Raw genomic sequence first — 24,649 nt, 5'->3', positions numbered from 1 at the left:
CTTTTAACATCGCTCTTGAAATGATCCGTTACTGCATTTTATTTTCATATATGTTAGATTGTTGTGTTTTATTTGTTGCAACTTTTGCTGCCCTCTTGGCCGGGTCTCTCTTGGAAAAGAGATTCTAATCAATCAAACTTTTTACCTGGTTAAATAAAGGATAAATAAAGGAAACATTACTACTTATATGTTAATAATATGCACTCTTACTGTAATTTATAAAAAAAACCCCTAAGAAATCAGGAAGTTTTTCACCTTATCAGCAGTGATGGTGGTTAGCCACAGTCATTCCCAAACTGACTGACATGACTCATTTGGAAATCTGAAAATCTTGTGCAGCCCAGCCAAAACTGTAACTAATCACACAAGCTTAAGATGAAGTATTTCTGTTTTCACAGATTTATTTGGATCTTGCGTGTTGAAGGAGTTTAAGTATCTCAGGGTCTTGTTCATGAGTGAGAGAAGAAACGAGCAGGAGTTTGACAGATTGAGGCTGCAGTGCTGCACCGGTCTGTTGTGCTTAAGAGAACTGAGCGTAAAAGCGAAACTGTCGATTTCCCAGTTAATTTGTGCCCCTACCCTCATCTATGGCCATGAGCTTTGGGTAGTGACAGAACTAGATTGTGAGGGAACCACCTTGTTACAAAGTCAAGCTTGGAGGAAAGAGCAGTCCTGATGGAGTCCAACTTATTGCAGGGAATGCAGACCAGGGCCTCACTGCAGTTATACACCTCTGAAAATATGCCAGAGTAATGCTGCAGAAAATCGTTAACCCTGTGAATTTATGATTATTACAAGCATCCCTTGCAGGGGTCAGGAGAATCTCGAGCTGCACTTTCTGTGGTGCTGCTTATTAGATTATATCATGCTTATGAATCAGGACAAATTGACACTGAGATGTTTCATGTTTATTTTGAAAGCTTTTTTATACACATCTACATATTTACAAAAACTTTAACAAGCATCCAAGAGAGCCATTTTGAACTCCAGAGATTTTCTGAACCCAACTCTCACACCCACAACAGAACCGATGCATCACACGTTCACATTATGCAAAAATCTAACAGTTATACGTACACGCACTACCATGCACAGAAGGCAAACACCCTAAAACTGCAACCACGCGCGGCCCGAGACGTCTCACTAACATAAGTGGAACAGCACAAAGCATACCACACTAATGTGCAACATTTTCTAACACACATCCACTGTGAACAAACATCCACACACAAATTCACTCCACCACAGTTTAAAAAAAAAAAAAAAAAAAAAAAAAATACACACTGGATCCTTCTGCAAATAACACGCCAACTCCGTCACCGTCTGTGTAGGAAAGTGATCTGATCAATTATTGGTCATTGAATTTTGTGACTGTGACAAAATACTTTTGGCACATTTTCAACTTGGTATAGTTTCCTGATTTTATTATAGATTTCTCAAATTTTCCCTGAAATTAGGAACTTTGTCAAAACTTGATTAGTGCTACACATAAGCTGCTACACTGTGAGAAGCGGTTTCTTTCTTTCCAGCCTTCCTTCCTGTCTCAGCTACACAGAGGTTGCACAGAGTAAGGGGTTACTTGTGGAAAGGGAACTGGAAAAAATCCATTAAGTGGGGTGAAAAGCAGATCAATCGGAATCATATTTGTCTCCATCATCATCATCGTCGTCATCATAATCGTTGTGGTCGTTATCTTCTTCACCTGGGCGGCCCAGCTCATGCATCACTTCCCTCTGGTAGCACTGCCAGCTCCTCCTGCTGTACGAGTGTTCCTCCTCCCAGTAACCTTCACACAAGACAGAAAAATCAAACACCACTCAACACTTGTTGGTACCAACTGGCGCTCTGAGGCTGAAAGATGAAGCCAACACAGAAGAGGCAAAAACTGAAGTCAGAGCTGCAGTTTGAGGCTCCAGGAGCGAGTTCATCTCCACAGGCGCACAGCAGAAATAAACCATGATTGATACTCTTTCAGTGAGCATTTAGAAAAATATTTCAACTATGTGAAAATGTATATTTGCTGACTGATCAAAAAATAAAAACACATTAAATCACATTAAACCCATGCAGGCTCCAGTTTTTCAACAAAAACACTGATAGCATGGGGCATACAAGACCATGTTGATTTCAGGCCTTTAGTATCATTATTTTGGACCAGTGAAAATATACATGAGCCAGTAAAACTCAGCCACTGACCTGGAGCTGTTGGGTTGGACAGTGAATTATTATTAACATTAATTATGAACATCTACACCATCGATTGCCCGTCTTCAGCAGCAGCACAGGACAAACTCCAGTCCTGCGAACCGTGACATGCTCACTTTTCCTCATTGCAGCCACCACATACTCCCTCCCTACCACCTCATCCAGGAAATAAAACACTATCAGAACTCTGATCCTACCGATGTATTGTTGCTCAATAGTAAGAAAACTATTTCCCATCCAACTACTTGATTAATCAATGGAATAGTCGACAGTAGGATAGTTGAGCATCGATCAATAGCTGCAGCCCTTATTCTAAATAACTAGGCAGCATTCTTATACTTTAAAGATATAACACATTTTGGGGTCAACTTGAAAGAAATGTAAAAGTGAGGTCAACGGTCAAATGTGCTGTCAATACAACCAGTGCCAGTAATTAACTGTTCTAAAAAGCATCATCGTCACTTTGACCTTCAGCTCAATCTATTAACCTTGATTGAGAGGTCAGAGGTCAAATGGGACACATTTTAAATATGGTACTTTCCATATGTTGACTTGTAAAAATCAGATTATAAGTTATAAGGCTTTTTGTAAATTTTCCAATCAATAAATCATTAAGTTGCCCTCAAAGAACTCAGTGGATGGAAGGCAAATTTTAACAGATTGTTAACATGACCCCACTCTGCACCCCTACAAAGTTTTATCAGATTTTATTTGATTGACTATTAATTTGACTAAATAACTTTTGGCATGTTGTAAGAGGAACAGATGAAATGGGAGAAAAGTCAATAACTCCTTATTTAGCTAACACATACCACCGTAGCGCTCCTCTCTGTCACTGTCTGTATCACTCTCCTCATCGGGGTAGTCATTCCTCCAGTTGCCTTCCTCATTCTCATCATCCTCATCTTCATACACTTCCTCTTCATGAACCACAAGGTCAGGAACCTGAGGAAAAAAAGAAAAAAACTGTAAGGTCCAAGTCATCACTAATAATTAACCCTAATTGTATGCTTTGGAGAATCACTTAATCCTGGGGGATGGATAACTAATACTTTTGTTTACATGTTTATTCTACACTTAAAGCTTTGAAATAATAATAATGATTTTTTTTTTTTTAAATACATCTCCCTTTTGGAAAAAAATAGTGTCTGGTAGGCTGTAATGTGCTACCACCAACAGAAGGTGGCAGTCATGCACCAACATGCAACAATAGAAGGTGGTGGTGCAGTGAACATAAATGCTTCTTTACAGAGGAAAAATGAAGATAAAAATAACTGCAGTCATCAGAAAAATTAGGTGTAGAATTCTTTCAAAAAGATAACAGAATGAGATCCAGTACAAACGCTGGTACTAAACCCTGCAGCTATGCACAGAGCAGGCAGGAGGTCGGGCGAGGGATAAGTGTAAAGGGCTCTCAAAGAAAGGCTGAATATTTCTCTGTAGATATCAAATTTGGACAGCTTCACCCATTCACTCACTCCAATTTCAGCACTCATTCATCTGTCCGTCCATCCATCCACACACACCAGTTCTCCCTCATCAGCATAGGCCCTGACAGACAGGATGTCCTGGATCCACCCCGGTGTGACTGTTTCTTGGTAGTAAAGATCATAGACGTAGTCATCGTCCTGCTCCCGGTGCGCTCCCCCCAATCCATCTCCAGATACGCTCAGACGCTCCCGCAGCATCTTGGTGTTGTTACAGAGGATCTCTTCTGTGACTGAGGACGGCATCTTCAGAAGGAAAAAAAATATTAGAGATGTAACAAAATTATGAGCTAATAATAATCAGTCTAGGTTCTAGGTTTTTTTTACCCTCAGGTCTGTAATTGCACAACCTTACTGGAGATGCCAGCACAGTCTATTGCCCTTAAGTTTGGTGGTTGCATGGGTGGTTTAAAATGGGACATAACCATGAAGCTACCACAATAAGAGAAAGAGCTGAACAGTAACAGTGTGTGTGTGCCCCAACTATACACAGATGTGCTTTTTGTACAGCGTTTTGTACAGCATAAGTAAAACAGCTGCTACAATAACTTCAGTAACTGTTTTTCCTACAGCTGAAGAATAAGCCATCAAGAAACCATCACAGGCTGAAATGGTTGCGTGTAGGGCTGCAACAATTAGTTGACATTGTCAACAATACAAATAGCTGATGACGAGTTTAATTGTCGGTAATAGTTGTTTTTTTATTGATGATTTCTTTTTTTAAAGGAGTGAGACGTCTTCCTGTCCATCTATCTCTGGTGAGCTTCACACATGCAATCTGGTTGTTAAGTGATGACGTAGAATTCCATTTGCGGGTCCAAAATGTCACGTGATCAATATGCCACAATGCTGTGTCCCTGGTTGTTTTAACCCATCTCACTCCAGAAGAAAAAAAAACAAAAAACCCACACACACACTAAGCTGTCATTTTACCGATGAGAAAGAGAAGCAGAATTGGCTGAAGTTGATAAGGTATGTTACAATCACCTTTAATAGTGAACAGTCATTGGTTATGCCATTGCTGTTTATTTAGGAGGATTTGGACCCGGAAATGATGTCAGACTAAAAGACCGGATAGCACTCATTGGCATGTTTAGTCATGGCGGCTACTGGTAAAACTGTTTTTCTTCCCTGTAAAACAAAGTTTTCAAATTTTCTTTTTTTAATGGTTGGAAAAATGGACCGTTAAATTTATATCAGCAGGAAACCTGATTAAAATTTTTAAATGAAGTATCCATCTTCCGTGTGTTTACTACCACATTTTAAATAACCTTATGCTAAATGTAATAGCTGATAGCTAAATAAGTGCCATTTCATAATTATGTGATTCATCTGAAGTGTGCACATTTTATATTGCATGGTTGTGTTTAGTTAAACCTTGATGCCTGGTAACTGTTAAATAATTCAGAATAAAAATTGAGCACCCATCAGAACACCCATTTCTGTGTGTATCAGCATGTTATTTTTTAAAACTGACCACTTCTGGTATTTACTCAAAGTGAAGCAGCTGGAGCATCTCAGAACCCCAAAATTGTGTATAATAACTGCTGATTTGACGGTTCACGCATGCCAAAGAGAAACAGGGCAACCTAAAATCTCAAAACAATCAACTTACCTTGCCAGAAGGTTTATCCTGGTCCTCTCCATCCTCATGGATGAGATCCACCACCTGGATTTCACCCAGCCCCCAGCATTTGTCTGTCTCTTTCCCCGTTTCCTCTACACATTCAGAAGCATCCGACTGTAGTGTCTGTTGCTCAGCTGGGGCTGACAGACCTGCACGGTGGCTCGAGAGTATTCTGTAGCGTTCCTCCCTCCGGGTGCTCCACTTTGTGCTGCGTAGGTCACCGAGTATCCGCTGTGAGCTGGTGGCAGAGGGGCGCAGAGCATGAGCCATGCGAGGCCGAGCCAAAGCCTGTCGAACCTGCGTCTGGACGGGAGCATCCTGGTGAAGGGATGACAAAGATGACAGCGAGGCTCTAAACACGAACGTGTATTTTATTTTAATTCCCCAAGTCTGAGAAGCTGGCATAACAGCACATCTATCTTATTCACTGTTCTAATCATTAGATGCAAATATTAAAAACAAAAGAAACCCATCCAGTTATGTTCAACAGGGTAAACATAACACTCAATTTGTACAGATCCAGTACAGGAGCTGTACAAATTGGGTGTTGCACGAAAACATGACAATTTATAAAAAATTTTTTAAAAAGACCATTTGAAACACTAATAACTGCTTATTTACAAATTTAAAACTACAATCAAGAACAATAAAGACATAATGCGAATGAAAAATGAAGGTGACAGGGAATGTGTGAAGATGCCCAACTCCTATATTAACATACAGTGACCAGGGTTTTCCCTGCATATATAAACATTTGGTGTCCTCCAAGGTTTTGGTCTGCTGCCAAAGAAAAATCACCAGGACTGCCTTTACCAAGTGGGAAGAAATAATAGGAAAATACATAGACATATGTAAAGTGAGCTAACAAAAATACTGCCTTAACTATGTGGACCAATGGTGCTTATTTGCATTGTCACCTCCCAAAAGCTGTCTGAGCCAGGAAAACCTAACAAATAAAATACATTACTTATACTTAAAATACAAAAAAAAGCACCTGTGTGACTCCCAGTCCGAAACACTTACCTGTATTACCAGAGCCCAGGAGTGGCGTATTCATTGTTTAGGCTGTGTAGTTTTATTTATGTCAATTTCACTTTTTAATGACGTAAAAATCTTTTATACTACATACTTGAGACAGAAGACTGAGCTACGGTAAGCATGTATTATATAAAGGCATATCAGAATAAATATTTTCATATAAATTTTGCTCAGCACTAAAGAAAACGTTTTCAAAGTGTAATAAAAGAGAAAAACCTATGTGGCACACGCCTGTTTTAACGACGGGCACAAAGAAAACAAACTGCTCAGTGTACACAGCAAGTGCAGCGAAACACCTGCATGCAGCAGTGTTTACAAGCTAATCTAATTAGCTTACGTAATGAGTGCGACTTCATGTATTAATGGTCTATATTTAAATAATTTACTTAAATGTTAGTGACACAATGGCTTTGATTTTGATAAAGTCACTTCATTTTCAAGGCCCGAAATTACGTCAACAAAACAAGCTAACAGCAGCTACTTCAGCGTGGGATTGCTAAGGCTAGCAGCTAGCACCAGTGCTAACAACAATAAGCACAAAGGCGCGCTGTTTTCAGGTTATAAATAAAGCTCTCAGCAGCTTCATTCAGCTTCCTGTCAGCCACTCAGCTCTTGGAAGTGGTCTAAACTACCATTATAAGTAACAGCCCAAATTTCCTAAAAGCTGCCTTTCCACGGACGGTGCGCTGCCGTAAACACCGGGCCCCTCACCTGTGTCGCTACGGTCGCCACGAGTTTGAAGACAGAGTTTTCCACATCGGCTTCATTGGGCTCAGGTACTGTTTCGCCTGAACTCTGGGACGTTTCGGGACGTATACGTTTGCACGCCAGCAGCAGAGCGTCTGCAGGGTCGGTCCCCCTTTTTCTCTTGACTCGGAGAATTGTGGTGTTTGGATCCATGTTGTCTTCGTTCAGGTTTGTCTGTCTGGCAGTTCAGAGAAAAGAAACCTGGGAGCGCTCGCTCCTCCTTTATTTCCGGTGGCTACAAACGTCGAGAAAAAACACAATAATTTCCTAGACGTAGCTTATTTCACGCGTTCCTTCGCGTTATTATCAGATTAGTGAAAATGCGTTCCATGTAATTAATAATGTCAATAAAAAAAAAATTAACATTTGAAATCGTCACACTTCAGAATAAAAGCACTTCCTGTCAGCGTTGCCCGTACTTTATTAAAAGCCATTTCTGTGACTCCCCCAGCTAATTTGGAGACATTACGTCATTGTGATTGCAGTGATTATTTTGAAGTCCATAAATAATGCTTTGCTTATGATTATGGAACTGCAAAGGACTAATCACAAGTGATCCTCAAACTTTTATCTATCTATCTATCTATCTATCTAATACAATTTACCAGGAAGAACATAGCTTATGGAGTGTTAAGTCTGAAGTGAATCCAAATGCTTTGTGAAGGCAGTGTCTACTGTGCTATTATGATAATGTTGCTTATGTTGCTTGGTAAATTAAAAAAAAAAATTAAGTGTTCTCCTATACCCTGAAATAAGATTGACTGATTGATTGAGAGTGGCAAATAACAGTACATTTTGTAGTATTTAAGTGCGGGAGTAGTGCAGGATAGATCGCCTGACCGAATCATAATATAACAAACACAGGCATGCTTCACATTTTATTTATTAAGTCATTCAAGTAAATTGTTGATTTCTGCAGTAATAATTATATATTAAAAAAAACAAAAAAGGAAAAACAAGACAAAACATCAACAAATAAATGGCTCTTCATTATATTTAACAGCGTATCAAGCATCAGTCAACACCTAATATACAAATTTTGAAAATACTGGGAAAATGCAGTGCAAAAAGTTTATAAAAGAGAATGCATCAATTAACAAATCTCATAAACCCATATTTTATTCATGATTTTATTTAGAACACAGAAAAAATACCAACACCACCACCATGGATGGATGGAATGAAAAATAGAACTAGTTGAGCAACTAGAATCCTCTATCAGACAAGAGTGGGACATACAGCTGGTCTCTTCAGTTCCCAAATGTTTATGGACCGTTATTAGAAGAAGCGAGGGTGCAGTACACAGTAGTAAACACAGCCCTGTCCCAACTGTTTTGAGACTGCAATCAAATTCAATATCCAATATTTTTCTTAAAATGTTACATTTTCTGTTTTGATGTATTTTCTATGTTCTATTGTGAATAGATACAGGTTTATGACATTTTCTGTTTGCTGCATTCTGTTTTTATTGACTTTTTACACAGCGTCTCAGAGTTTTTGGACTTGGGTTTGTAGGTCAGGATAATGCATTTGTCTCAGCTGCTATTTAAACTGGCGGTTGTCTTTTTGTGACAGTTATATGATGAGTTATTGTCAGAATGAGACCTTCTGGTCAAAGCCACAGACCACAGGAAGATAAAGACACCTGAGAAGAGAAAAAAAAAAATTCTCACAAATGATCAAAGTTCAGTACATACTTTATATGAGGATTATTCACACACTAACCTTGGAGGGAGTTGAATATTGTGAATACGTAGATCCCAGGGAGTGAAATGTATGTGGTGCTGGAGAACCCCCAGGGTAACCCCAGCACAAAGCTGAGGCCCAGCACTTTGACAGAGTCCTTCCATAAATTCCAGCCTTTGTCATTCTTTATCTTCTTCCAGTCAACCCTGTTTCCAATGCTTCCAGTACCCGTTCTTATCCCGTAGAGCTTAAACACAACTAGCCCCATAATGCAGGCATTAAACAGTACCACTAAGGAAGGAAAGGCCACAGTTGTGATGTAGCTGACTAGAAGGTGCTTCTGCGGGAACTCGCTGCTCATCCAGCATCTGCCCATTATTAAAATAATAATAATGAAAAATAAAGTCAAGCTTGAATTCAAAATAAACTTTTCTTGGGCAGATAAAGGTCATCAAAGCAAACATTTTGGATTTTTTTTTCTGGAAATCAAATCTCCTGGATCACTGCATGCATAAAATCATACCAATGATGGTTTCTTACATGTGTGCTGTTGTATTGGGGATTTTGGAATCCCTCAGTCGTAGAGTGTATTTGCCATAAACACCTGAAATCCCGCAAATCGCTGCAACCAGTGTCGGAAATCCTGGACAAAGACAAAATGAATTTCAGCTGAATCATTAAATGTAAAGAATAAGATAAAATTAAACAAACAAATGCTGCATTGTTTGTATCCACAGCACGTTCTTTAACACAAAATAAATAACATACAATGAACGCTGGATTTTTACCAAGTACCTGACTTCAGTGTAATAACCCTGTCATTGTGTATGTGCTACAGGTTAAAATACTATAACTCAGAGGTCCCCAACCCCCGGGCCGTGGACCGGTACCGGGCCGTGGGACGTTTGGTACCGGGCCGCACATAAAGAATAAATAACTTAAATTATTTCCGTTTTACTTATTATCTGCGCCTAAACTATATTTTATTTTGAAAAATGGGCGGATTCGCTCCGTTACTTCCCTCCATGACTTCCTCTTGACGTGTCAAAACGTTTCTGCTCACATGATACGTCACCGCTAAAATTAAACCCAGAAGCTTCAGGCCTGTCTAACGAAATCGGTTGGTTGACCTACATAACGCTTCTTTTTTGAGTGCTCAACAAGAGTAGAAAAGCGCTATGTAAGAACTAGTCCATTTACCATTTTTATTTATCAACACCGGGGATAGCAGTGAGGTAGACCCAGCCATCAAACTGACTCTCCAGCGCTTGACACCGCGGCTCTGCAGCCACGCTCCATGTGAAATCGGCCGAACCCAGTCAAACCAGAAGCCAGCAAAAATGAGTATCAGAGAAACAAGCTCAGGGGGCTTACACTGATTCAGTGTTATGATGAGTTGTATTTTTCATGCGCTTTATACAGTAAAAATCACCTAAGTCGAAGTCGCACAAATCGGGTTTTCGCTCTAGTTGGATGGCATCTGCAGGTCCTGATTTTTCCTAACATTAATTCCAATAAAATCATCACATAAATCCGTCGGATATTCACCTACCTCGGATGAAAAATCTGGTCCCATTGTAATAAATTTCCAGTTAAATGTGATCGCATAAACTGGATGAGTTTAGCGCTAAAACCCTCCTCAGCTCCTGTCCGCCCACTTCCATGCATCGGCTCGTTCGTGCACAACTACACACACACTAACAACGCCTGGAAATTGTTTTAGTGTTTATATCAGTTCATTTCACCGGGGACAATCGTGGCAAGTGTAAGCTACAAACTTGCTACAAACTTGCACTTACGAGTAAAATTTCAGATTATAAAATTTGCAGAAGCAAATTCATAGATGAAGCAGAAGCCATTGCAGCGAAATTCGATAATAGACCCCAAACTGGGCCATTTGAATCCGACTGAGGTGATTTCTACTGTATTTGTTTTTGCGGTGTATCTTATTTTGAAGGCATGTTTTACCATGGCTCTAACAGCTGACCAGGGAGCGCTGTGGGCAGAGAGCCTGTTATTCATGTTGAGGCGGGATGTTACGAGAACGCTGCTGATAGAGTTGCATACGAATACAAAGTGGATTCCCGTTTTTTATTATTATACGTAGAAAATATCACACTTGGTTATGGTCGTATCATTTATTTTGACGTATTTATTCGCCACACCTTAAAAGCCGGTCCGTGGAAATATTTTCTAACACTAAACCGGTCCGCGGCTCAAAAAAGGTTGGGGACCACTGCTATAACTGGAACCTCTCAGCAGAACATTGTATTTACTTAGAGACCAAAGAGTTTCCTTAAACCTGATCTGCATTTTAATCACCAATTTTCTGACATTTTCTCAACTTTGTAATATCTGAAAAAAAAAAAAATTCCATTTGAGCTGTTCCAATCTAACTTTACTCACCCCATCCAACCAGGCTGAGTTTGAGCAGGTATCTCCTGAAGTCGATGTTAAAAACGCGGGAAAGCAGAAGGTAGAGGTGGAAGCCCTCCAGAGCAGTCCAGCTGAAGGTGGCCAGCAGAGACCAGTGTAAAAACAGACCAAGAACCAGACAAACTGAGCTGTCCTCATTCTCATTCAGCAGCCATACCCAGAAACAGCACAGCAGGAAGCTGAGGTGGAGGCAGAGCATCGCTCCTGTTAGCTGCATGTGCAGTCTGGTCGCCTTCTCTGGACGCCGTCGACTAAAAGAGAAACAGCATTATTAATTACTATTATTACACTGGACAACATCTGGCCTTTTTTTTTTTACCTTTCATGAAGATCAGACCAAATTCAATGTTAATGACTTCATACCAACAATAGAAACTTCACACAGATGAAACTGATAAGCTTGTGGTTTCCCATAATGACTGTTAGACTAGTTATGCAAGATGACACATCCTGTCTATCAAGGCTGGAGGCACAGAGGACCGAAAGTGCCAAAAACGAACGAACGAACGAAAGAGGCACAAACCTTCAAAATTAATCACAGACCAATCATGACATTTAGTTATTTATAAAATGACACATAAAATAATTGATCCTTGAATCCTAACTGACTTCTTCTTTAGAGGAAGCAGGTATAAACACTCAGAGGTGCATGCTTCTTTCTTCTTCTTTCAGTTGCTCCCTTTAGGGGTTGCCACAGTGGATAATGTTTTTCCATCTCACCCTGTCTATAACATCCTCCTCTGTCACAACAACACTCTTCATGACATTCATAAACCTCACTGGGGGGGGTCTTTCTCTTTTCCTCCTGCCTGGCAGCTCCATGTTCAACATCCTTTGTCCAATATATCTACGACCCCTCCACCGCACATGTCCAAGCCATCTCAGGCTCGCCGCCAAACTGCTCGATCTGATGGACTCATTTCTAATCCCGTCCATCTCGGTCACTGCCATTGTAATTCAGCCCTGAATGTCCTGAAGCCAGCCATCAAGGAGCCTATATGTCTCAGTACTAACTTGTTACTACATGCTCATGTAACTGCCGGGACTTCAACTTCAGACATCAAAATCAGATATTTGTCTACAGACATGCAGAGGGCTTCAGGGCTTGACTGAGACACTTGACAGGAAATTTCTCACTGATCTCTAATTTTGTGTGTTTTTCATCTTAGTTTATGGAACTATTTTTAACCCATGGCTGTGGGGTGCCACACAACAAGGATATCCAGTCTTTCACAACAAAACTGTCACGGTGTGTGAGCAGCCCATGTGGTTTGTAGAAGGAGGTTAGGACCCAGATGCAGGACTCAGGAGACGGCAGGTAAGAATGATGAAAATTAAGCATTTAATGAGACTGAATGTGAAGTGGCAAAATAAACCAAGGGGAATGAACAAACTGAAAAACAAACCTAAACTGGGAGACAAAACTAGAGAGAACCAGGGCACAGGACACAGCCACAGAGACAACAATGATCCAACAAGAGGAAGACTGAGACCATAAATACACAGAGGGATAATTAGAGAACAGGCAACAGGTGAGGGGCACAGCTGAAACCAATTACACAGATGAGACAAGGGGAAGCAAAACTAAACACAAAGCACCTGGGACAGGGGACTGTCAAAGTAAAACAGGAAACAACTAAAAGAAGACAGAAACACAGACTGGACACACTGCACAGGAAATAAACAACACAACAAAACACATCAGAGCAGAGACAGGACAGCCACTAGAACACAGACACTCAGGGGAGACAGGAACAAAGGGAATAAATGTGTAAATAGCAATAACTAATAAAGAGAGGAGCTAAGATGAAAAAACAAAACCAAAACAAACTGGGAACATATTAGAAAACTCACAGAAAACAGAACCTAAACAAAACTAAACACAAAACGCTGGACACATGGCCCAGGACCATAACAATAACCTACTTATGTATTTGAATATGTTTCAGTGGTTAACCTTTAGAATGAAAACCTATTTTACTATAAAATAGCCCAACAAAAAAACTTTGTATCAACACATTGATTGACTGGATTGACTGGAACTCATCACCTCTTTAAAGTGTAGTACTAATGTCCAAAAATAACAGAAGCTACGAGAATAACAAGTCAATCATAAATACTCACTGTAAACAAATATAGATGATCAAGCTGATGAATGTGAACACAATGGAGAGTGCTGATCCAATGTAAGTGATGTAGCTGAGCTCTTCAGCGTGAGATTTACTCACTGATAATTGTGGGTTCTGAAACATAAGAAGTTGAAATGCATCTTAAATTCAGATGATTAATGGAAATCTGTCCATGAGCCCTGACCAGCAATCAGAATTTTACAGCTGCTGCTTTTCTACTTTTAGGTAACACCGGCCTGGAAAATGAATCCCGAATAAAAGAACTGCAGGTTTATGAGATTTGAAAATCACTGCTTCCCCCCCCCCCCTTTTTTTTTTCTTTTCGCACATTTTACACAGTGTCCAAACTTTTTGGAATTGAGGATGTAAATTCAAAATCTTTCAAATTGTAGTTGCTTAAAAATTACATGCATTCCTTCACTGCAACAATCTGACCAATATTTCTCACTTTGTAAGAAACTGTGAGACTATAAATGTGGAAACATCAGAGAGGAAACTGTCAGAGGCTTGCAGAGATCTATAACTGTGCACTGTGCAGGTTATGGATGCACACTCATTCAAACGTGGTGACTTCCAGCCAACATGGCAGTGACCAAAGCTCCAACACTGAGGTTCAGATTGCAGAGTCAAAAATAAACCACTCAGCAAAAATTCGGTGCTTGTATTGGAGGAGAAGCTCTGATGATTTGGTTATGGAAAGGAAAGAATAAATGACATCATCCTTCAGACTCTTTAGAGCCTCTCAGTTCATATGCTGTGCCTGATTATGGTTGTTAAACACTGATTAAACAAACGCAGTTTTTATGATATGCTGTAGAAAGAGGTTTTACCACAAGCACAGCAAAGAAGCTCAGATGGTTGCAGCTGCAAATAAATTCCTCTGCTGTTTTTGTGGTTTCACAGCCTTCAATGCTCCAATAACCTAATAAAATAAATAATAACTTTAAAAAAAAACAGTGAGTAAACATGATTCTTCTTTATATTTATTAATAACTGTACTGAAAGTTGTTGTCTGTAGTAGTACCTGTTCCATCCTCCGTCCCTGATTCCTGCCAAAATACACAAGTTCCATTTTCCACCTTGGAAATCAGAATAAGAAGAAAACAGGTTATTACATTTTTAAATAAGATGCTTGTCCAACCATTTTAATGTCTCTTTACCTCTTTGTCGTGTGAGAAGATTAACTTGATGGGTTGTGGGAGGTCTCTGAGTATAACGTTTCCTGCCCGCACTGACAGGACCGAGCCCCTGAACACGACGCCTTCTCTGCGGCGAAACTGTCCCAGCCGGCTTCTTCGGGGAGGACTGAGCTGAAATAATGACATTTATGTTAGGGTGAGATTAATTTGGATAAAATTAGCCTTTAAACCTGGCAAACGACTCTCAGCTACATTACTACAACTCCACCTGAAGGGTTACAAGCCAGGAAAACAGAATGCAGCAAACAGGAAAGCTGATGCAGGCCGAGGTGGGAGTCAGGGCATGTTTTTACAGTCTGTGAAACAGTTTCCCACATGGGTATTTTTAAAGAACATGACTTGCATTGGCATTATGATGTTTGATTTTACACACACGAAGCCACAGACAGGGAACAGAAACCGATAAATACAGCCCAACGTGTTTCTTTAAGTCTCCAAGTGACAGACGTTTATGTCAACCAGCTGATAGAAGAGGGACAGACATGCTCAAACATGTTTTTCTCCTGTTTATGAAACCGCTCACGCTCACACTGAGTTGTCATGTTCAGGAATGTGAGACAGAGCCGGTAAGATTTCTAGATAAATGTACTTGGAAATTATGCACTTGGAGATAAAACCCACTTTTACATCAGTGAGTATTTTGTTTTATTAAACGTCCCACACTAACAGATGCTGTCACATTCAGGAGTGTGAAGCAGGCTGTTATAAACTGCCTGTGTGGCAGCCTTGTTACAGAACTGTAACCATAATTCATTACTTTGCTGGAATAAATGTTATTTAAACCATAACACTTTTTTATAGACTGCTTAATGGATTTATATAAACCAAACTCTACATGAAAAGGCTATAAATACATACATATTTGATATAATATAAAGGACAGTGTTTCCCACTGTGGCCCTCAGCAAAACTAAATCTGACACCCTCACAGATCAGCATTAGGAAAAGTGCCATCTTCTCAGTGTGTGACTGTGACAGCTGTGTGCTGTTTTCTGTGTGCGTGGCTTTTAGAAAACATTGTTTCATTTATAATAAAAACCATAATTTATTTACTGACTGTTTTGGCTTTCCCGTTTTCATCCTTGATCGTGTGTTGCTCCCACGTCCCCTAGACCCACTGGACGTAACAGACACGATTAAGGTTCTCTGTCCGTTGCACCGTCAGAGTTACTGACCTTAAAATAAGTGCTGTTAATCACAGAGGCCACCACCAGGACCTCTGACACATTTCCTCTGCTTCTCTGCAGAGCTGAGGACGGGATGTGAACCCTGTGTTGAAATGTGGGGCTCACATTAGCCTAAAAAAGCACACAAAAACTTTTTTTTAATAACAGAAGTTCAAAATGCAGTTATTACAGCTGATTTCTGTTCTAAAAAGCACTTCAGCCCAAAAGTAGCTCACCTCTTGAAGCGAGTCTACTGTCAGATGTTTGAAGCCCGGCATGGAGCGACCTCTCGGTCTACAGGTTGCAATTCTGTCCTCGTAACAACTACCAACAGATATTTAACATTCAGAAATGTAAACACACAGTAACAAGAGATATGGATTCTTTCCCAGTGGGCTCTGCCGTTTAATTTGATTATTTCATCTGTTCACAGTTACATTTATAAACATGTTAAAAATTAAGTTGCAAGAGCTTGAATTCATGTGTTCTGCATATCTCATTATTCTGAATATATCCAAGCCCAAATCATATGTTGCCCCCACCCAAAAAAGAGCAACAGAATAGAGAAAAAAATAATAGCGGTGAACCATCATGTCCCTAATTATAACCACACTGTTGCACTTCCTTTAAGAAGTATTGATTATTTTGGGGAGCGCAAACAGCACCCTCTAAAAACCTCTGACAATAATTTAATAATAATGTCCATATTCCCATGGTGTGTCTGTTTATGAATACATAAACCAGGTGTGTTAAACTAACATCCATCAACAGCAAGTTTTCATGATGAAGATGATCTCAAAAACAGGAATGTGAAATCTACAGAATCAGGTGAATTACCGTGTCCATGAGGCGCCACTTTCTACACACTCACTGAGAACATTTTCACAGAAACCTGTCAGAGTGAATCACACAGAAAAGACCAAAATTAGCATAGTTAATACATTTAATTGAGACTGGAAACTGATAAAATGTCAAAGTGACGTCTGACTCCAGACGTTCGATCAGCACTCGATGAACCTGCAGGTTTTTGGGTTGTGAAAGTGGCTCCTAGCACCTGGTAGCAAAGATATCTCATGATATCAACAGTTAAGAGTGATATTCACAAACACACAACTTTAAACACAACAACGACATGCTAAATTTACTCACCACCAGCTTGGGATGTGGAAAAACAGACAACTGTGACCAGAGAAAGTGTGATCCACATGGCGCCTTGCTCATCCACAAACACACATATGCTCTAAGGGTGTTGCCCGGACTGGCTAAAATCTGCTGAATGTGGTGAAGCAGGAGTTTCACATCTGTATGTATCACATGCTCTTGGGAGAACCGGGGCTGACGCCTGATTGGAGGAGATGATTCATGACAGATATTTTTTTTTGTTGCTTTTTTCACAAGGATCATGTAGAGACCTGCCGCACTGAAAAAACAAACACCCAGAACAGAAAAGAGGTGAATCAGTTTGAAAATCTGTCTGTGGGGGTCACTGCTGCTCTGGTTTCACGAGGAAAATAATCAGCAGTTGTTTTATTAAGACGTTATCGTTTGGATTCATGGCAAGAAAGACCAATAAAATTTGATTTGTGAAGTGAAATTGAATTTATGTCCTCCGTGACCTGCTTCCTTCCTTCCTTCCTTCCTTCCTTCCTCTGCTTCTTGGTTTACAGACTGATGAAGATAAAGAAACAAACAAACACTTGATGATAAAAAAGGTAGGAGATGTTCCCAAAGTAAAAAAAAACAAAAACAACACACTGCTGAAGCCTGTTTTTCCTGATTAGGACAAACTGCAGCTGTCAGTACTAAATATGTTCCCACAGCATTACATGAGCCACAGTTTAAAAAAAAAATCTTTTATCTTCTATGGCTGGAATATATTTTTGAATTTTAAATAAACAAGCCACACTTTGGGCTGCGTGGTGGTTAGCACTGCTGCCTCACAGCTAGAAGGTCTGGGTTCGATTCCACCTCGGCCCGGGCCTTTCTGTGTGGAGTTTGCATGTTCTCCCCGTGTCTGCGTGGGTTTCCTCCCACAGTCCAAAGACATGCAGTTACTGGGGTTAGGTTAATTGGTCACTCTAAATTTCCCATAGGTGTGAAAGCTTGTCTGTCTCTCTGTGTTGGCCCTGTGACAGGCTGGCGACCTGTCCAGGGTGTACCCTGCCTCTTGCCTTATGACAGCTGGGATAGGCTCCAGCCCCCCCGCGACCCTGAACAGGAAAAGCAGAAGAGGATGGATGGATGGATAGCCACACTTTGGCAAGTTGCCTTCAAAAAAATTCTTACTCATCTGCCAGATGGCACTAGTGGTGGAATATAACTCCAGTATTTTTCTGAAATACAGTTTAAAATGCTATTTTCTATTTCCCCTTCACCATGTTGTGTGTGTAAATACTGTAATTTGGACTTCACATCTTCATTACATATCTTTTGCTTTATTTTGACACTTTAGTTACTTATTACTTTGCAGATTTAAAAATAAATCTAGAAACACTTTATACAATATTTTATTGCTATAGATAAAACCACCCAACAGTGTATATATGTAGTTAAAATAATCTCCAGATACACCGTAAAGCCTTGTGAAGCCACCATGTCAGGTGCAAAGAGGGCAGTACTGCTGAAAATACTTGTGTAGAGCCACGCCCAAATGTCCCAGATGCTGTGGGATTTCCCATGATGAGCAATTCTTCTCCACTCCTCTCTTTTCACAACTGCATGTCATTAAATTTCTGTCTTCCTCCATAGTTTGTTTCTCTGTGTTCTTCTGTTTTCATTTCCCCTCACCTGACAGCCGGTGAAGGTAGATGGTTTCTGGTGGAAAAAGACCCTCCTCGGGCCTCCACCACTGTATTACTGCCAATCACCGCGAACGGGGTGCACTCCTGCACAAGGAGACACGGGGACGAGTTGTTATTTTAACCCCTCTCTGCTCAGAGAAAGCTGTCTGTGCATGCAGGTACACAGTGACAGTTATACACATTCCTAAAAGGCCACTGAGCAGCTCAAGAGAACTGTGACTATATTTGTTGAGACAGTTTAAAGACTGTTAGCTGTTTGTTTTCCTTGGACTGACTGTTTTTTGAGTTCATGCTCCAGGCCCACATCTATCCCCCCTGAGCTGCTGCTACATTTTAATTTCCAAGGAAAGTAAATATTGAGGAGCCCAAAATTCTTTAAAGGGGATCAAATATCTCCTGTATGGGTGGAGTGCCCTCTCCGGCTCAGGAACGAGTTCTTGCCCCAAGTGGAGGAGTTCAAGTATCTCGGGGTCTTGTTCACGAGTGATGGGAGATCAACAGATGAATCGGGGCTGCTTCTGCAGTGATGCGGACGCTGCACCGGTCTGTCGTGGTGAAGAGGGAGCTTAGTGTAAATGCGAAGCTCTCGATTTACCGGTCGATCTACGTTCCTACCCTCACCTATGGTCACGAGCTTTGGGCAGTGACCGAAAGAATAAGATTGCGAATACAAGCAGCAAAAATGAGTTTCCTCCGAAGGGTGGCTGGCCTCTCCCTTAGAGATAGGGTGAGGAGTGCGGCCATCCAGGAGGGGCTCAGAGAAGAGCCGCTGCTCCTCCACATCGAAAGGAGCCATTTGAGGTGGCTCGGGCATCTGATTGGGATGCCTCCTGGCCGCCTCTTGGGTGAGGTGTTCCAGGCATGTCCCACCGGGAGGAGGCCCCGTGGTAGACCCAGGACACGCTGGGGAGATTATATCTCTTGGCTGGCCTGGGAACGCCTTGGCGTCCCTCCGCATGAGCTGGAGGAGGTGGCTGGGGAGAGGGAAGCCTGGGCTTCTCTGCTTAGTGTCCTGCCCCACGACCCGGCCCCGGATTAGCAGAACAGAATGGATGGATGAATGGATGGGATCAAATATATTTTTCCTTATTTTATATACTCTACTATATGGGCAAGTAATCATGTATATATATATATATATATATATATATATATATACACATATATATATACACACATATATATATATATATATATATATATATATATATATATATATATATATATTAGGGCTGGGACTTTAACGCGTTAATTTCGATTAATTAATTACGGGGAAATTAACGCGTTAAAAAATTTAACGCATTTTAATCGCACTTTGCACCGTGGAACGTTTCTCAGTGCGCGAGTTCCCGGCATACAGATTATATCGACGCACAATGTCCAAATTAGGGGCCGCATCCTGCGAAGGACCCGGCCCACGTCTTTCGCAGCCCACGAACACCACAAAGGCCGGAAGTGAGCAGCTAGCCTTCATATCAGCTGCCGTCACCTCTGCGTAGCTCATGTCGCCTAGCAACCGTGAGTGCGAAGCACAGCTGTGTAAAAGCAGCTGGTTAAACGGAGAACGAACTTTTTCTCCTTTTTGTGGTTTAATTTGAAGTCTTTAATTCAAAATAAGCTGTTAAAACAAGCATAACACATTTCAACATCAAGGAATACAGCTGAGAGAATGATTAATTTCCAACTATAACAAGTGAGACATTAATGTAGAATAAAACTATCCAGTTATGATGCTGAACTTTAATTTCAGGAGTTTGCTTATCACAGGAGCACTTCCACCCTTCGTTGGTCTGTGTAGTAGACTGGTGGGAAAATAAACAAAATTTTGAAGTTTAAGCTTATGTATATTGATTTATTCATCAACTAAACTTAAATTAATATTTCTCATGTCAAATATTGAAATGCGATTAAAATGCGATTAATTTCGATTAATTAATTACAAAGCTTGTAATTAATTCGATTAATTTTTTTAATCGAGTCCCACCCCTAATATATATATAATATGTATATATTGTTTTGTTTTGGAACAGGGAGGGGCCATCCCCAAATTGTCTCCACAAAATTGAGATTCCAGAGAACACGTCTCCACTGCTCTAGAGTCCAGCGGCGGCGTGCTTTGCACCACTGCATCCAACACTCAGCATTGTGCTTGGTGATCTAAGGCTTGGATGCAGCTGCTCAGCCATGGAAACCCGTTCCATGAAGCTCTCTGTGTGCTGTTCTTGAGATAATCTAAAGGCCACATGAAGTTTGGAGGTCTGTAGTGACTGACTGCAGTAGATTGGTGACCTGTGCACACTATGCCCCTCAGTATCCACTCACCCCACTCTGTCATTTCATGTGGACAACCACCATGAGACACGGTCATTTCCAATCACTGTAGAATATTTAGTGGTGAGGAAATTTAACCACTGCACTTGTTGCTCGGTACCACGCTGGAATTGACTGAGCTCCTGAGAGCGACCCATTCTTTCTCAAATGTTTGTAGGAGCAGTCTGCATGCCTAGGTGCTTGGTTTATACACCTGTGGCCGTGGAAGTGACTGGAACGCCTGAATTCACTGATTAAGATGGATGAGTGAATACTTCTGGCAATACAGTGTAGGTTCACTTAAAGAGTGGATGACCCTTTTCCTGCACTTCTACCACAGAGAGATTTCACCTCTCAACATTTTACATGCTGTCATAAAAAGCCCAGAGATCAAAATGATTGAATATTTCAGACTGTTAGGAACCACTTAACTAAACTAAACTACCTAACTGTGCACAAAGTGCTTGCAGTTTATCTACTTGAACCAACAATATTATGCAACCACCTAGCATTGCTTAGTTTTTCTTTTCTTTTTTTTTAGCTTTTCAAACTGGTTAAGCTCTTTAAGCAAATCAAGTTTGAGCTATTTTAAGCATTTTTAGGCATTTCAGCTCCAATCTTTGAGCGTTCAGCATTCACATGACATTTTCTGCAGGACATGGTTTTTTTTTGTTTTTTTTTTTCTAGTGACTTTTGAACCATTAGAGAAAAAATGATTCATAACCATCTCAACCACGCGTCTTCTTGTTTGGCTGCTTTCAGCACTGCTGGTATTTATGAAACTCTCTCTCCAATTGATCATTCTGAGTTAACTTCAATAGTTGCTTCCTCCAAACCACCAACATGTCTATTGGCTATGTACCACAGGCTTTTAAGGTGGCATTAATTAAAGCATCACTTAAAAAGTAATCTCTTGACCCAGCTGTGTTAGCTAATTATAGGCCAATCTTCAACCTTCCTTTTCTCTCACAAATCCTTGAAACGGATCAACAGCAGAGGAACGGTTTGTTTGAAGAGTTTCAGTCAGGTTTCAGAATTGATCACAGTACAGAAACAGCATTAGTGAAGGTTACAGATGAGCTTCTGGTGGCCTCTGACAGTGAGTAAACAGCACTGCCCCTCAAAGAAGCAGCTGCTGCAAATAATTCAGCTGTTTCACCCAAACAGGAAATGCAACGCTAATCACAGGACATAAAAAAACCAAGGCAGGACAAGAAATTTTGTTTTGTTTGCTCAATTGCTTTATTAATTTTTGAATTTAAAACCTTATCCATCTAATTTCTTAGTCTTTGTTTTTTTTGATTGCTGTCCAATTCAATTTTATTTATTTAGCCCCAAATCACATCAAGAATTACGTGTTACTGATGTGAATATTATTGTTTTGACTGCTGGGTTTTCTGTGTAATTATTGTCGGGTCTGACAATATAAAGCGCCTTGAGGCTTCGCGTTACAATACTTACACAGAAAACCCAGCAGTCAAAACAACCCCCTATGAGCAAGCACTTGGCGACGGTGGGAAGGAAAAACTCCCTTTTTACAGGAAGAAACCTCCGGCAGAACCAGGCTCAGGGAGGGGTGGTCATCTGCCGCGACCGGTTGGGGCTAGTTGTTAGTTTGTTGTTCTTTGGTGGAAGAGAAATTTACAGGATTGAGGTTGGAGATTACAACAGTGGTCCTTCAGGATCTTTTAAACAGTTGCATAAATCTCTTCCTCAGAGATCTCTTCTTCAGCTTTTTCTGAGCCTCCTCTTGAGTCTGCTCTAATTGATGGACTTGATTCATTACGTCAGTAATGAATTTATCTTTTTCTTCCATAGTCTCATCAATGGACTCCTTTAGGGATTTCAGAGCTGACTGGATGGTGGACCTTTCCTGGAGCCACTGTGACCGCTCATTTTCCAGGTCTTCCTGGGCCTTGGTTGCTGCTGCTTTCATCATGGATGTTATTTTGATGTGCTCAGCCTGAAGACGTGACACGTCCTCCTCCCTCTGAAGTTTTTCCTCCTCAAGTTTTTTCTGTGCCTTGGCCAGCTCTTCCTTCAGTCTCTTAGTTTCTGCAAGCTGTTCTGCTAAGAGCCTCTCGGTCTGAATGTTCTGTTGTTTTTCCTCATTGGCTGCTGCTTCCAGCTGTTCAATTTTGAGTGAACCAGCTGTGTTGATCTTTTGTTTATAAAGCAGTGCCTTTCCCATTTCTATCTGGACGTTGACAGTTTCAAGCACTGCTTTCAATTTCTCTTTTTCTTGCAGCAAGACAGCCTTTTGTGCTTCTAGCCGTGCACTCTCTGCTCCTTTTTTGCCCATGATTTTTCCTCTCCCTGAGTCAGAGGTTCCAGCAACAGAGGGTGTAGACGGCTGTGGTTCTTTAGCCGAGACAGGCCGGGGTCTGGGACCAGCAGCAGCCTTGACTTGATTCACTTGGGGAGGCATTTTCAGCTTGGGCATCACGACTGATGGTCTGGGCTGGGAGCTGTTACTTACAGCCTGCTGGATGTACTTCACAGGAATCCCAAAATCAAAGTGATGCACTGACCTTTCTTCTTCTGGTTTTATGTACACCTGTGTTTGTGGTGCAGGGGTCACATCTTGCTTCAGACTCTTCTTTTGCAACTTGGGCATCACGACTGGCGGTCTGGACTGGGAGCTGTTACTTACAGCCTGCTGGGTGCACATCATAGGTATCCCAAAATCAAAGTGTTGGACTGAGTTGTCCTTTGAGTTTATGGGTATCTTTGTATGGGTATCCATTATCAGGTCTTTCTTTGGAGAATGATCCTTTTCCAGGGTAACAGGTCCTTTTTCTCTGTCCAGTTTAGCTTCACGGTCGCTGTCTGCTCACTGACGTGCTGAATGCTGAATGCAGATGCAGATTCTGAGGTTTCCTTAAAGGCTCTGCTGAATCCTTTGTTCTGACAGAATCCTCTGATGTCACAATGAATTCTAAGCAAACTGAGGATTCCATGTTTCCAAGTCTCTCTCTCTCTCTCTCTCTCTCTCTCTCTCTCTCTCTATATATATATATATATATATATATATATATATATATATATATTAGGGCTGGGACTTTAACGCGTTAATTTTGATTAATTAATTATGGGGAAATTAACGAATTAAAAATTTTAACGCATTTTAATCGCACTTTGCACCGTGGAACGTTTCTCAGTGCGCGAGTTCCCGGCATACAGATTATATCGACGCACAATGTCCAAATTAGGGGCCGCATCCTGCGAAGGACCCGGCCCACGTCTTTCGCAGCCCACGAACACCACAAAGGCCGGAAGTGAGCAGCTAGCCTTCATATCAGCTGCCGTCACCTCTGCGTAGCTCATGTCGCCTAGCAACCGTGAGTGCGAAGCACAGCTGTGTAAAAGCAGCTGGTTAAACGGAGAACGAACTTTTTCTCCTTTTTGTGGTTTAATTTGAAGTCTTTAATTCAAAATAAGCTGTTAAAACAAGCATAACACATTTCAACATCAAGGAATACAGCTGAGAGAATGATTAATTTCCAACTATAACAAGTGAGACATTAATGTAGAATAAAACTATCCAGTTATGATGCTGAACTTTAATTTCAGGAGTTTGCTTATCACAGGAGCACTTCCACCCTTCGTTGGTCTGTGTAGTAGACTGGTGGGAAAATAAACAAAATTTTGAAGTTTAAGCTTATGTATATTGATTTATTCATCAACTAAACTTAAATTAATATTTCTCATGTCAAATATTGAAATGCGATTAAAATGCGATTAATTTCGATTAATTAATTACAAAGCTTGTAATTAATTCGATTAATTTTTTTAATCGAGTCCCACCCCTAATATAT

At 40.7% G+C, this 24,649-nt stretch overlaps 3 protein-coding genes across 3 annotated transcripts in view; all 3 read right to left on the bottom strand.

Annotated features, from left to right (window-relative positions):
- Window positions 1–886: 886 nt before the first annotated feature.
- slc7a6os (solute carrier family 7 member 6 opposite strand) lies at window positions 887–7,413 on the bottom strand. The gene is made up of 5 exons (XM_030725369.1): window positions 7,069–7,413; window positions 5,308–5,637; window positions 3,732–3,938; window positions 3,018–3,150; window positions 887–1,786 (listed from the first exon to the last, which is right to left on the bottom strand). Exons 1-5 carry the CDS (start codon window positions 7,255–7,257, stop codon window positions 1,629–1,631), a joined length of 1,017 nt encoding a protein of 338 aa, XP_030581229.1. The 5' UTR covers window positions 7,258–7,413; the 3' UTR covers window positions 887–1,628.
- A 586-nt stretch (window positions 7,414–7,999) lies between these two features.
- Window positions 8,000–16,990, bottom strand: LOC115777449 (adhesion G protein-coupled receptor G3-like). The gene is made up of 12 exons (XM_030725360.1): window positions 16,870–16,990; window positions 16,558–16,612; window positions 15,957–16,044; window positions 15,730–15,852; window positions 14,516–14,665; window positions 14,380–14,434; window positions 14,186–14,277; window positions 13,351–13,469; window positions 11,197–11,477; window positions 9,331–9,433; window positions 8,830–9,158; window positions 8,000–8,749 (listed from the first exon to the last, which is right to left on the bottom strand). Exons 1-12 carry the CDS (start codon window positions 16,925–16,927, stop codon window positions 8,640–8,642), a joined length of 1,563 nt encoding a protein of 520 aa, XP_030581220.1. The 5' UTR covers window positions 16,928–16,990; the 3' UTR covers window positions 8,000–8,639.
- Window positions 16,991–22,425: 5,435 nt separating this feature from the next.
- Window positions 22,426–24,649, bottom strand: part of LOC115778251 (calponin homology domain-containing protein DDB_G0272472-like) — a 6,722-nt gene continuing 4,498 nt past the window's right edge. Inside the window, exon 3 of the mRNA XM_030726311.1 lies at window positions 22,426–23,660. Coding sequence (XP_030582171.1) covers window positions 22,510–23,660 — 1,151 coding nt within the window. The 3' untranslated portion in view covers window positions 22,426–22,509. The remainder of the gene's footprint in view (window positions 23,661–24,649) is intronic.

The sequence above is a fragment of the Archocentrus centrarchus genome, chromosome 3, assembly GCF_007364275.1.
Source record: "Archocentrus centrarchus isolate MPI-CPG fArcCen1 chromosome 3, fArcCen1, whole genome shotgun sequence".
In the NCBI taxonomy this organism is placed as follows: Eukaryota; Metazoa; Chordata; class Actinopteri; order Cichliformes; family Cichlidae; genus Archocentrus; species Archocentrus centrarchus.
The sequence above is the reverse complement of the archived record's forward strand: the minus strand, read 5'-3'. Positions and strand labels throughout refer to the sequence as shown.